General features: G+C 36.4%; 1 protein-coding gene across 3 annotated transcripts in view; it reads left to right on the forward strand.

Moving 5' to 3' along the window:
* SPATA17 (spermatogenesis associated 17) overlaps positions 1–13,924 on the forward strand; it is a 98,784-nt gene that overhangs the window by 981 nt on the left and 83,879 nt on the right. For 2 of the 3 annotated variants that reach the window (XM_087964001.1, XM_026680345.2), the window contains exons 2-4: positions 5,821–5,910; positions 6,413–6,494; positions 9,450–9,500. In XM_087964001.1, coding sequence (XP_087820127.1) covers positions 5,821–5,910; positions 6,413–6,494; positions 9,450–9,500 — 223 coding nt within the window. Of the gene's footprint in view, positions 1–1,428; positions 1,492–5,820; positions 5,911–6,412; positions 6,495–9,449; positions 9,501–13,924 lie in introns of all 3 variants that reach the window. The other variant, XM_087963991.1, reaches the window with a different exon arrangement.

Raw genomic sequence — 13,924 nt, forward strand, 5'->3', positions numbered from 1 at the left:
CTCTTGGCTCTTTCCAGGTGTCATGGGAATTTTGTCACCTTTAAATGGAAATAGAAAGCAGTGTGTCTGAACAGTTCTTTAAGGAATAAAGTTGACAACAGCTTGAGGAAACACAACTTGTTTGCACTTGGTTAATAATAGGAGGGGAGGGAAGAGTCACATTGCAATCTGACATAAAGTAACTCATTGACCCGGTTAGCAGAACATACAAGGCTAAAGTGTAATTGGCTAGTTAGTAGTTTGTGGTTGAGATGTGTTAGTTTGCAATTTCCATTGGAATTGCGTAGACAGGCTGGAAATGATGACAGCTGTAACTATACTTCAAAATTGGAAACTGTTTTTGAAATATCACTACTTCTCCAAATAGCTGACTTTTAAAAGTAATTTAAAAAATAATAATTTGGGCCATAGGAATAAATGTGAATATTGCCATAATAACACAATAGATAAAGAGATGCATTTTTTCTTTCTTTTTTGTTTTGTTTAATGTGGGCAGCAAACTGACTATAAATGGTTCAGAATTTATCTACTGGTGTTCTAAGTCCCAACAAGGAGATCACATTGTATTACTGTTCTATTTACCAGTGCATTTCTAGATCCAGTTCAAAGTGCTGGTGGTAATTTCTAAGCTACAAATGATTTGGGGCAGTGGTATGAATAATTATTGACTGATTATATACCATGAAATCCTTGTCAACTCTTGGTGACCACATAGATTTTCTTCATGGCAATCTGCCCTTAATCAAGTCTTTCAGTGTTCTAACTATGCCATAATCACCACTGTAATAGAGTCCACCCACCTTGCTGCTGGTTCTCTTCTTTCCATCTTTGCCAGCATTAGAGGCTCTTCTAGAACTAGGTCTCCGCATTGTAAGTACAAAGTACGATAATTTGTATCTTGAGTGAGACCTTTGAGTTGATTTGTTCAATGATCCTTTTGTTTGTTTTCTAGTTCTGTTCACAGTGTTCTCAGGAGTCTTTTCCAACACCAAAGTTCAAAAGCATGTACATTATTCCTATCTTGCTTCTTCAAAGTCTAACTGTCACTTCCATAGAGTGTCTCAGGGAATACCTTGGCTTGCATAAGGCATTCATGGCTGCTCTTTGAAGTCCTAGTCTGCCACTTATTTCTTGACTGTTAAATAAATATACCCATGATTTAAGAACTTTTTCAGAAGTCCTACTTATTGGACTTCAGTAAAATCAGTAGGGTTGTTTGGGACTAGAGTACCTTTAGTAGCTTCTAAAGGTTCAAATCCATATGTAAATGTGTTTGAAAGCACTTTTAAAACAAACTTGCATCGTCTTAACTTCTTTTAAATATTTGAAATATTTTTCAATATCTTTGAAATATCTATGTTTATTTGTTTATAAATAAATATTTATTTCTTTTGGATCCCATTTTTATTATTTTTACAAAATCTCAAGGTAGTGAACATAGCCGCCATACCTTCCTCCTCCTATTTTTCCCCACAACAAGAACCCTATGAGGTGAGGTGAGATGAGAGAGAATGATTTGTTCCATATTATACTAAAACTCCATGTCTGGTTGTTTGTTGCTTCATAGGACAATATTTTTTAATGAATATAAAAGAGTGCAAAGCAGAACAACAAAGATGATTAGGGGACTGCAGGCTAAAACATATGAAGAATGATTGCATGAATTGGCTATCGCTAGTCTAATGAAAAGAAGGACTAGGGTGTGACAAGATAGTGTTCCAATATTTAAGATGATGGGGTCAACCTATTCTCTAAAACACCTGAAAGCAGAAAAAGTAGCAATGGATGGAAACTAATCAAAGAGAGAATCAACCTAAGGAGCAATTTCCTGATAAAACAATCAGTTCTTGCCTAAAAAGTTGGGGGTGATCCAACACTGGAAGTTTTGAAGAAGATATTGGACAACCATTTGTCTGAAATGGTATAAGGCAGAGTTCCCCAATCTTTCTGGATTGGTGGCCCAGAGGTGGGAGAGCAGACACCTTTATGCGTGTATACAAACAGGACTGTGAGCATGTGCATGAATGGGGCCATGAAGATGCATGTGATGCAAACAGAGTCACGAGTACCCACGCAACACTAGCACCTGCCCAATACTGTAATGCTAGCGCAAGTGGGGGGAATGTATGCTCATAGCGAAGCTAGCACACGGACGCCACTGCAATGCTAGTACAAGTAAGAAGTGTGCGCTCGCGGTGGCGCCAGTGTCTGTGTGATGCAGCATCGCTAGCATTCGTGTGACGCTATGATGCTAGTGCGAGTGGAGATGATGCGCACATACGTGCACTGGCCAGGCATTCATGTGGCCCACTGGCCAACAGGCCACGGCCTGGTAGTGGGCCACAGCCCACAGGTTGGGGACCTTTGGTATAGGGTCTCCTGCTTAAGCAGGGGGTTGGGCTAGAGGCTGTCCAAGTTCCTTTCCAGCTTTCTTATTCTGTACCTTTGCTTCAGTGCTTCCATGGTGCTGCAGTTAGCTGCAGTCACAGTCATTTTTATATTCCCTGCCAGCTTCCTTCAAAGTCAGAGGGAAGCTGGCAGGAAGTTGGAAGTTACTCCTACTCATCTGTGGTGATTCTGTTTCTCTGTTTAGGTAAGGAAATATCTCTGAAAAAATGACCCAACAGCCCATAGGTTGTCTAGTACGGTAGATATATAAATATAAGATCCTAGGCCTTGTACTCTTCGGTGTTTTATTAGACAGAATAGTCAGCAGATTCACAGAAACAATTAAGTGGGATAGCGTGACAATAGTACAATCATACAGGCTAAAAAAACAAAGAGAAAGAGAAAAAAAACAAAGGAGTTTAGGCCCATCATTAATTAAAAACAGAATCCAATATACAAATGACATTCATAAAACCATCTAAATCATTGAGTGAAAATAAGAATGAGAGAGAAAAATCGACAGAATTTTAAACTATTTTATTCCCTTTATAATTAGCTGCCACGGCTGCCACTGCTTTTGCTCTAATCTTCCTTGCTGCAGCAACATCCAGTTCTGCTTGCTGAATTATATATACCAGTTAGACTGATGTATCCACTGTAACCGTGGATAAATAAATTGAATTCTTCATGCCAAGTATAATTTACAGATCAATACATAATGCATTAAATCTTTTGCCCTCAGAACACACAGATAAACAAGGATTTCACTGCTAGTTCCCCTTTGTAACTCTTATCCAGATATGATGAAGGCATTTATTGAAAGCAAGGGACAAAAAAAACATACCTCAAGTAGAAATCTGTCAAAGCCTGAAGATAAGTGGACTTTCTACTACAGGTAGTCCTCATTTAATGATCATTTGTTTAGGTACTACTTGAAGTTATGGCGGCACTGAACAAATAGTAATTAATGCCCAATACCCAAAGTTATGGCCATTGCAGCAGCCCACGGTCATGATCAAAATTCAGGTGCTTGGTAGTTTGCCATCATTTACAATTGCAGAAGCACTTCAAACTCTCCCTACCTGCCTGTTTCCTGTGAATCTCTGCCCTTTGGCTACCCTGCACTCTTTTGCTTCTGCTGGCCCTGATGCCATGAGCTCCTACTGCCCTGCTGATGTTGTAGCTCCCACTACTGATGAAGCAAGCACAGCCTGGCCATTTGCCATTGTAGTCCCTCCCCTCCTGGTCAGGTGATCAAAATGCAGGTACTTGGCAGTCCACTTGCACTTATGATCCCCCACCCACTTAACTTCCCCCATCTTTTGCCTTTTGGCTGCTTTGTCCTTCACCATCTCTGCTGTTCCTGCCAATCTGTGCTCCACTGGCCTTGCCAACCTAATCTCCAGTGGAACTGCTGTCCTGGGCTTCCAAAACCTTCCAAAATGTGGTGAGAAGACTGCACGCAATTTGGCAAGGCTACACATCACTTTGAGGAAAAGGCCTGGTGCAGCCAGCAGCTGCCTCATGAAGGGCTAGCCAGGCATGCCTCAGCAGCAGTGGGAAGTAGAAGACAATGAAAGTCAGCTGGGGCTGATAGGGCAGCAGAAGCAACAGAAAACATGGTGGCCAAAATGGCAGAAATGGGAGGAAAATAGGCGAGTGGGGAGAATTGAAGAGGAGGCAACCCCTTACCTCACTGAGGCTCAAGCCTGGGATGGACCAAGTCAGGAATGACTTGATTTGAAGTGGGTTCTTGCCCAATAATGATGTGGGATTCAGTTATCAATAGCAATGGGAAGAGCTAGATTTTGGCCACTAAGAGATAAAGTCAATTGGCATTATACTTTATGACTACCTTGCTTAGCAATGGAAATTCTGATCACAATTACTGTCGTTAACCAGGAATTACATATACACAATTTAGTTAAAATACACTTTAGAAAATTCTTTGTTATAAATTGTGCACCAAATCTGGAGAAAATCCACCAAGTGAAGCCACTTCCTCAGGTTATCCTTAAATCCTGAAATATGCTTGTGTTCTTCAGGTGGGGATAATATATGAAATATAAACAAATTTAAGATCAGACACCCCTTCTAGTACTTCTTCCAGACATATGCCTGGCGAAATGGGAATCTGTATTTCATCAGTCTTTTAAAATATAGAAGGACCTTAGCTACATTAAGAATAATTAAAGGTATGCTCTCTTCCATACTAAGCAAAGCTGCGAGGGAATCTTGTAGAAGAATGGAGATTGCCCTTGTATTCTAGGGGAGAGTTTTTCTGTGCTGTAGGGTATCCTAAGATTTCACAGAAATGTCAGGTTTTGTAAAAGATTAAAGACAAAAAAATCAAGTATAACCAATTTTCTATTACTAAAACTTTGCCTCTTGATTAGTTTTTTTTAAATTAGGAAACATATTATATGGCCTCAAAGATGTTCAAATGTTCTTGGCTAAAATATATTCAGCATTGTCTTGGTGAGTTACAAAGAGAGCTGAAAATAACAGATTGGTAAATATAATACTTTAAAAATAGAAGTCCATAGATGGTGATATCTTTCTTAGTAATATCGCTTATAAAAAGAACATGGGGTTACAGAGCAAATATGAGTGTGCTGTGACTGTCCCCCCACAAAAGCTAAAGCAATTTTAGAGGGCACCAACATAAATATAGTTTCCAAATTACAGAAAATAATTATTCCGTTTTTGTTTGTATTGTTCATTTCACCTCCAATACTGTGTTCAATTCTGGGCACTAGAAGATTCAGACAACTGAAAAACATACAAACTGAGGATGATCAAAGGCTGGAGTCTACATTACTAAACTAAGTACTGGTGGAATTGAGTATGTTGAGACAGTGGAGTTGGGGATATGATAGCACTTTTCAAGTACCTGAAAGGTTAAAACCTATTTTCTGTTCTGCCAAAGTAAAGAATAATGATCTAAAATTATAAAGCATGTTCCTTCCTAATGTCATGAACTACCTAAGAGTGGGACCAGTAATAAGGAAGCTAGTAAGCTATTTTTCAGTAATTGAAACTTTGGAAGGAATCCAAATTAAAGCATCCCTAACTAATATTCATACAACCTTTGTTAAGGATGTATGAACATTTGTCAGTAGGGCTTTAATTTGGATCCTTTCCCTACACACGGTTTGGACTTGATGGTTTCTATGGTTTCTATTCCTATGTTTTTTTAAAAATGATACTAAAATGATGGTAATTAATATACAATTCAGTTATAAATGCTTTTATAGTTTAATACTGAATGTTGTAAGGCAGGGGGTATTGTAAGTTGTCTTTACACCTAAGAGTGGTAAAAAGGTATTAAATAAATAAAGGCACTTGATTTAATAAAAATAAAACTATTTGCGTATTCTGATCTTTAATATAAATGATCACAGTACAAATTGTTATCCCTTTTGCTTTCAGGTGTGTAGATGAATACAGAAAAACAGAATATTATGCTGCTGTAAAAATTCAGAGTTGGTTTCGAGGGTGTAAAGTCCGGGCATATATCAGGTAATTTAAGCTATAGCTGTAAACATCATAAATATCTTTATCTGAAAACTAACATGCATGTCTACTTACATTAGAGATAAAATCCTTTTTTACATGAAATGGGGAGTTTAGGTTTAATGTTCATTTTCTTAGAAAATGATTGCAATTATTTTTTTTTCATGTTTGGTGCTGTTTCAAATTGGTTAACAAGAAAGAAGTACTGAAACATACACATAGGGGGAGCTATGCAAGAATAAGAACATTTGTTATATAATCAACAACCATTTTGTTGGTTATACAACAAATTAATACTGAAAAGATCGTATGTTTGAAACAGCGTGAAGAGTTATACTGAACATAATGCATTGAGATACACTCTTAAGATACACTCTTCAGAATACAAATTGTTCTAAAACTGAAATTGATAAAATTGATATTGAAATTTCATATTTAGAAACTTAAAAGCTGTAAAAATCTCTGTTAATTTGTAGCATTATATCCTTACTAAAGTATTTTGTTTTAGGTATCTGAACAAGATGATGGTATTTATTCAGAAATGGTGGCGGGGATATCAAGGGCGGAAAAAATTCAGAAAAATGGTGGAGGTAAAATTAAGTTTTCAAAACTATATTTAAAGTTTTCCATAATTTGTATCAGCATAAAACAGGTGCAGTTATTTTATTGGAACAAATATTTAAGTGTTCAGATATCTGAAAAATAAAGCAAATAGGCAGGGATAAAAAAGAGAAATAAATCTTATATTTTTGTTATTTTGAATTTGTGCATTGCAAAACAGGATCTCATTGGTTCCTTGTGCCACTATCCTCTTATTCAGCAGTGACCACAGAATCCTGCTACATTTGTTAAGTGTCAAAGTATTATTGTACCACAAGTTCCAGCCTTTTGGGGTGTACCATCAAGTGTCTGTAGAAAAGTAGTGAGACTTGTGTCACAACATTGCAATTCTACTTTTATCCGTTCAATCTTCCCTTCCACCTCAGTGGACACTGCTGCTGTTGTGTAGAATTTCCAGCAGATAGTACAACTGGCCAGCCTTATATGAGATTTGAAGTTAAGCAAAAGGAGGCTTAATAGTATAGGTAATTCTCCTTTAGCAACTGCCTCAGATAACAGCTGTTCACAAATATAGACTAGTAAACAATAATAAAAAAATTAATTTTCTGACCAATGCATGCAGTAACAACAAAAGTGTTCAGTGTGAAACCGATTAAGGTTTGGCCAGTTTCAAGTGACAACCATGAGCTTGTGAGAGATCAACTAATTAAGATCACAAAACTGAGCTTTTTAACTTGTAGCTAGCACATTTTAGGAAAGTGCACTACAGAGAAAAGCATATTCTTGCTCTATAAGGAGGGCAAAAAGGGAAAAAAATACCATGACAGGTACAGGACATTATAAGAGAGAATTTCATTTAAATAAGATGGCAGTAATCAGCAATCTTTGCAGCATCTCTCTCTCTTTCTCCTCTCCCTGTCCCACTCCCTCCCCCCTCTCTCTCTTCACTTAGAAATTGTGTCACTTAATGACCATCTCTCTGGAAACAATTGCAGTCACTAAACAAAACTACCTGTATTTGATTGGAAGATTACCAGTGAATTCCTTGGATGTAGACTAGACTTAGAAGTTGAAAAAAATAAATAAGGCAACTTATTTAAGAAACTGCTTGGATGTCTTCATTCAAGAGTAATGCTTGATTTGAGGATGTCTTTATTTCTTAAGCTAGCTTCCATACTTGATGAATGGAGCAATGGGCATCCATGAAGCTGGGGAGAGTTATACAGCTTTTTTCTTTTACTCATTAAAATAGAGCATCAGACATTTTGGAAAAGTATAAAAGCTGCTTTAGACCTGCTATCATGTCACACATTCCAGCACTTTATAGATGTAATCCAGAGATAATATATACACCTAGTTACTAGTTCCCTAAAAACTACGAAAGTAGCAGTTCTAGATATTGATAAAACTTTTTGGGGATTTAGGCTTCCACAATAATATGTGTTTTAATTTGTCACCTCTGATCCATAGCATTCCATTCCCAGTTCAGTCTATTTGAAACGTACTAGCAAAGCAGAGTTAGATAAAAATTGAGTTATGGAAAGAAGAGAAAAATATTCCCATCAGTGGCTCCTATCAATTGTAGGAATCTCGATAGGAGGTGAACCTTATCACCAAATTGAAGGATTTCCTGGCATAAGTATATTGGTTCCCCCCACAAAGAGCTATTTCTTCTCTATTTTTTTTTCCTTTTGGGTATATTATTGAGGAAGCAATATGTTATTAAGGTAAGCATTTAAAAAAGTGGCTTAATTAAACAAAAGCAATAATGCCTCAACTTAATGTAATGAAGAAAGTGAATCTAAAATGAAGTAGCGTCATTGTGTTCATTTGTAAATAACATATTGCAGCCAACTGCTTCTTAATTGCCCAGACAGTTGATAAATAATCCAGTCCTGCTGCTCTCCACAGACAATTTGCTTTAGATCAGACTAGGCAATTCCAATAACACTAATTACAGTGAAACTCTTTTACAGTGATTTTTTTTTTTTTGCCAGGAGGGAAGATCGAGAGTACAGGGAACTGCATATCAAGGAGAGGTTCTTTCTCTCTGATTTGTAGTTAAAACACACTCCTAAGCCCCCAGAGTCTGCATGTTATGCTAAATAAAGGACGTTCTTCTAACTCGAAAGTACTTATTTTACTTTTTTTATGATACTGTTGTGAATTATATTCATTTTGCATTGGTAATTAGAGGCTGGAACAGATGTGAAAGCTTAGTGTAAAGTGATGTATCCATTAAAATAACCTATCTTGCCAAGTGAGTGTTTGCTGTAACAGGAGATTCTTTCACTGAGAGCGGAATTCATCTTTATTGGAAGGGAACCAGGAAATGTTTTTTTTTTTTTTAATATATCAGGGGATTCGCTGTAACATGTTATCATTGTATTTATGATTTTATGATGTTAGAATGAATATTAAATGAAACAAAATTCCCAAGGATTACTCAGGAGGCAACTAAGTACATAACGTTTAGTACAGATGGTTGGAAGGCACAATTTTGCTCCATCGCTGCATCCATATCCTTGAACGATTTCGACTGAAGACAGCATTTCTTTGAATTTTTCATTAAACCAGGCATCCTGAAATATGAATTCCTTTTATGTTTCTGTGAGTTTTGGTTAAAAGAACCCTGGTGAATAAATCATATAATACTATATGTCACCAGCACTTGTGAATATTTCTGCTTTGTTATTCTACTCTCAGTAGAGCACCATTGATTATCAAACTCAGCGGAGAGCATTTTATGATCATATATCTCCATTAGCTGCTGGTTTGACTACCATAGATTTTTCTGGTTAAGCCTGCATTATGTATTAGCAAGCCCATCTCTTCGATTCTAAGTTTGATTTTATTCCATCCAAACCTAAAACTCTTATTATGTGTTATGTATAAAAATTCTTACCTTTTATATGTAAAAATAGAAGTAGAGTATTTGTGTAACTGAAATGTATGCCATTTTTTTTCTCTCTATCGTTTCACAGACAGCATATTTTATTATGAAGATGAATTTCTACAATGAAATGGCTGTCAGGGTAAATATTTCTTCACTTGTTAAACAAATGAAAAGTCAATTGTGCTCTGAATTTGCTTTTAATAAAATAAGCAACCCAGAATAATATAAACTTGATTGATATGCTGATGGTAAAGTGAGGAAATGGTACATAGTTACAAATTTCAAGTTACACTAAGTAATCCCAAGTTGCACTTTTGAAAATCTTGGTTAGATTTAAAAGTACAAAATCATTGTCTTTTCTAAATATTGTGGCATTTCATCTTAGGTGGAAAAAACATTTTTTTTATGGTTGCATGCATTTGCATTTAAATCCCACACTTCATCTATGATATTCAGGATTTCGTAAATAGGTTTTACTGGTGTCATCCAGGCACTAAATAAATATCTGCTTAAATTTAGAAAGTACATTTTATGATGTGACTAAAAAACAAGCTTACATTAATGGCCAAAAGTTATTGTCTAATCTAGTATGGTTCCCATTGATGCAAGACTTTCCAATAGACTTGCATAAATGTATGCAAATTTTAGAAATTGTTCTAAATTAGGTACAGGCAGAAAAGAAAAGCACCTGGCTGAATAAAATTATAGTCCTGTATCATCACATGTTCTTTAACATTGTACCTTAATTATATTTGACCTACTATTTCAAACTCTCATATTTGGAGCCAGAAAATAATAAAGAAAACAATAATTATAATGCATAATTTTCTCTGAATCAGATTTACTTTTATAATATTAGATTGTGATATAGTAGTCTTATTTTCATTTGAAAGATTTAAGGATTGTTGTGAAGAAAAGTAATCCCCATTTTTTTTAAAAAAAAATCTGTATGAGCAGATGGCTTCTGATATATCAAGGTTTTGCCATTTGTTTAGCGTTTAAAATAAACATTATTTATAAGACCAATTTTGATGTTACTTAATGAGGAATATGCATCATTGATTTGACTAGCTTAAGAGGTCATTCAGAACTTGCCCGTTAACAAGCTGTAATCTGCTGAGCACACAATGACTTTGTTTAAAATTATCTGTTTGGTACTGATCAATGACAATAATTGTTTGGTACCAATCACCACAGAAACTTGTTAATTACTTTGAAGGGCATATATTTTGTAAGGGAGGATAAATATTCACCTTGGAATTATAAGAGATAGAAGTAGTGTTCTATTTTCTATGAAATGTGTATGTCGGTGGGTTGGATTATTGGATAAAATCAGAAAAAATAATTTGATACGTGGAGAAAAAATATACAAGGTAGGACTCTTTGGTTTATGTAATATAAATGTTGATTGACAGACTGATTGATTTATGTATTTATGTATCATCAAGCCTTTAAAACACCAATATTCAAAGGCATTAATACCCTTTCTGCCATGCTACTTCAAAGTCTAATTCCTTGCATCCATAGAGAATCAAAGGGAAAAAACATTGCCTGTACACCTCTGATCTTTGTAGATATAGACATATCATGGCATATCATTCTTTTCCAAGGCTTTTGTTACTACCCTATCGTGCTATTTGTGGCTTATTTCTTGATTGCTGCTCCTTTACTAATGATAGTTGATCCTAAATAGCAGAAGCTATCCATCACTTTCATTATTAGAGCTTGCAAAGCATTTGCATTTTCAGCTATCAGAATAGTGTCACCAGCATAGCACAGATTGCTGATGTTTCTTTCTCCCAGATTTAAAACTACTCTTTTTTTCTCCTGTCCAACCTCCCTTATTATATATTCAATATACAGATTGAATAATTAAGGAGAGAGTATACAGTCTAGCCTCATTTTTTTGCTGACCTGGAGCCATTGTTTTTCACCATGTTCTGTCTGGACTGTGGCTTCTGACCCAGTTGTTTTACACGAGCACAATCAGATGTTCTGAGATTCCCATTTTTCTAAAGACATTCCACATCTTGACATAATATACCTGAAAGCCTCTCTATTATCTGTTTACTGTTCTTTGTTGACTCTATTTACTATTCTTTGGCTTCCCCAATTACCCAGCATATTAGAGCAATATTGTCTCTTGTTCTTTGTCCTTTTCTAAAACAACTATGACTATCTGGCATTTTCCTTTCCATGTTGGTCCTGTATGCAAAAGATCCAGGCCTGAATGCATTGGAAAATGAGAGACAGCACTAATTCGGGGGGAGGGGGGGAAATCTACCAACACGCAATGATTAAAGTTAGTAAGTTTACATAAACAGACTCCTCCCCCCAAACATACATGCTATATAATATCTATGTTTAAGAGTGAACACTAAGCAGCTCTGTATGGCAACATATTAGCTTATACCAAACATTTTTTTAAAAAAAAAATCAGCTGAAAAAAATCATTTATCCATTGGTAGTCCCTGATTTACAACAATTCAGTGACCGTTTGAAGTTATTGTAGTGTTGAACAATCCCCAAAGTTACAGCTGTTACAGTCACATGATAGCAATTCTGGCACTTGGCAGCCTGCCTGCACTTACAACTGCAAGGGTACTTCAACGTCCCCTCGTACTTTCTCCCTCCATCTATGGCTTTTTGGTCCCGTGTACTCTGCAGTCTTTGCTGCTCTAGCTGACCTTTTGTCATCTGCTCTTGCTGCTGACCATGCATGCCTGCCCTAACCTTCCACAAAGTAGCTACTAGCCACACAAGGCTTTGTTGCCCAGGTCTTGCACTGCAGTTTCCTTGTGAGACCTGAGAAAGATGGTCTCTCACTCACATGGTCAGCAAAGTACCAGGAGGCGCATGCCTCATCATCAGTGAGAGCAAGAAGACAGCAATAGTAAGCTGGGATATCAGAGAGTACAGTGAGGGGAGGTCTCGGAGTGCAGGATGGCTGGGCTAAGGCGGGTAAAGCTGGGCCAGCTAGGACTCTGTGTTGCACTATTGAGTCTTTCTGGGGTGGCTGAGCTTCACATTGCACTGTTGGGCTGTGATTTCACACTGTGCTTCCTGGGGTGGCTGCGGATTCCTGGGAAAGCTGCAGCTTTGTACTCCATGTTCAGCTGCAACTTTGTTCTATGTGGCTGAGGTGGCTGAGGCTTGATGCTTGGTGCAGCTCAAGGCTCCTTGCAGCCCTGGAGCTGTGGCAAACCAAAAAACTCCTGAACTGCAGCATAGCTGGTAACCCTAGAGCTGGCAGTTCTGGGGCTGCTTGCCTTTCCACAAGCAGGTGCAAGTTGGCACAAAGGCAGAGACAGACAAGTGCGGATCATGGAAGAGGCAGTGCCTTACCTTACTGATGCTCAGAGTTGGAAGAGACCAAGCCCAGAATGGACTTTTTATATTCCTAGTTTTAAGACCTTTGCCAGTTACAATGGTAAAATGTAGCTATTGGCAAAGTAGTTTGTCAAATATTTTATTTAAAATTAAAACAATTAATGTTGTTCTAGATGAACAGCTAGCTCTTTTTTAACTGGACCAGAGATTGATGTTTTGCTCATAACAAATTATTCTAAGCTTATTGACGCTCCATCTTTCCTTTTTAAAAAGAATGATTTGTATTTTATAATTATTTTGAAAAAGATGAGAAAAGAGAAAAGAAAAAACCCCTTTTATTGAACTCCTTATGTCTGAAATATATTGGGCTTCATATTTTTTAAGTAATTTACTTCTTCCAGGTGGCTTCATTGTTTTTACTTTGTTTCCTAGTTGGTTCTTAGCCTACTGAACTGATTGATATATTATTTGTCTTGGGTATCAAATATATATAGTGTATATTTATTTTTTTGTACTGAATTTTAACAGCCACTGTGTCTTTTAATAGAAAAGTAGGATGAACATATTTTGAATTACTTAGTTAATATGGAGACATACGAGTGAAAAAATATCTTTATATACCATCTCACGTCATTCTTCATTACCAGGATAGTTCTGGCAATTTCTTAAGTATCCAAGCTCATTTTTTTATAGGTTTTCTAGTTTAGTGCATAATAAAATTTGGGCAAAGTCAGAAATGTCATTGTTATTTCCAGGAACATTATATTTATTTATTACAAGTTTTGAATATAGAATTAATTTAATCAGAATTTTCACAGCACTTAAATAATTTTGGGGGCATTTTTTCATTATCCAGTGCCTATTTAAACAACATAGTTTTACCGAAAATGTTTGAAGGAGCAAAGGTACAAGCCGTGCCTTTTAGCTAAGAACGTTGATATGCCTCCACCTTCTGAAAAGCTGCTAGACTGAAGGTGGTAGATAAGTAAGTTTTATATGGTGTAAAGGCAAATCCTGATTCATAACATATTTGATACGATCTCTTATCAGTATTTTCATTCTACTAAGGTAGAAATGAACAGTCTTCCACTTCCCACAATCTGTTCAAAAGATTTTAATTACATTATGATATTATAAAAAGATGGATGGTGAAGCAGATACTTTAATTAGCTTCCCATTTGTTTGGATGAAAAGTCTTATGATTCTTAACAGATGGAGTTGAAAAAGTGGGTT

The sequence above is a fragment of the Notechis scutatus genome, chromosome 1 (assembly GCF_049901735.1).
Source record: "Notechis scutatus isolate UNSWTSFEM ecotype Mainland chromosome 1, rNotScu1.2, whole genome shotgun sequence".
Classification (NCBI taxonomy): domain Eukaryota; kingdom Metazoa; phylum Chordata; class Lepidosauria; order Squamata; family Elapidae; genus Notechis; species Notechis scutatus.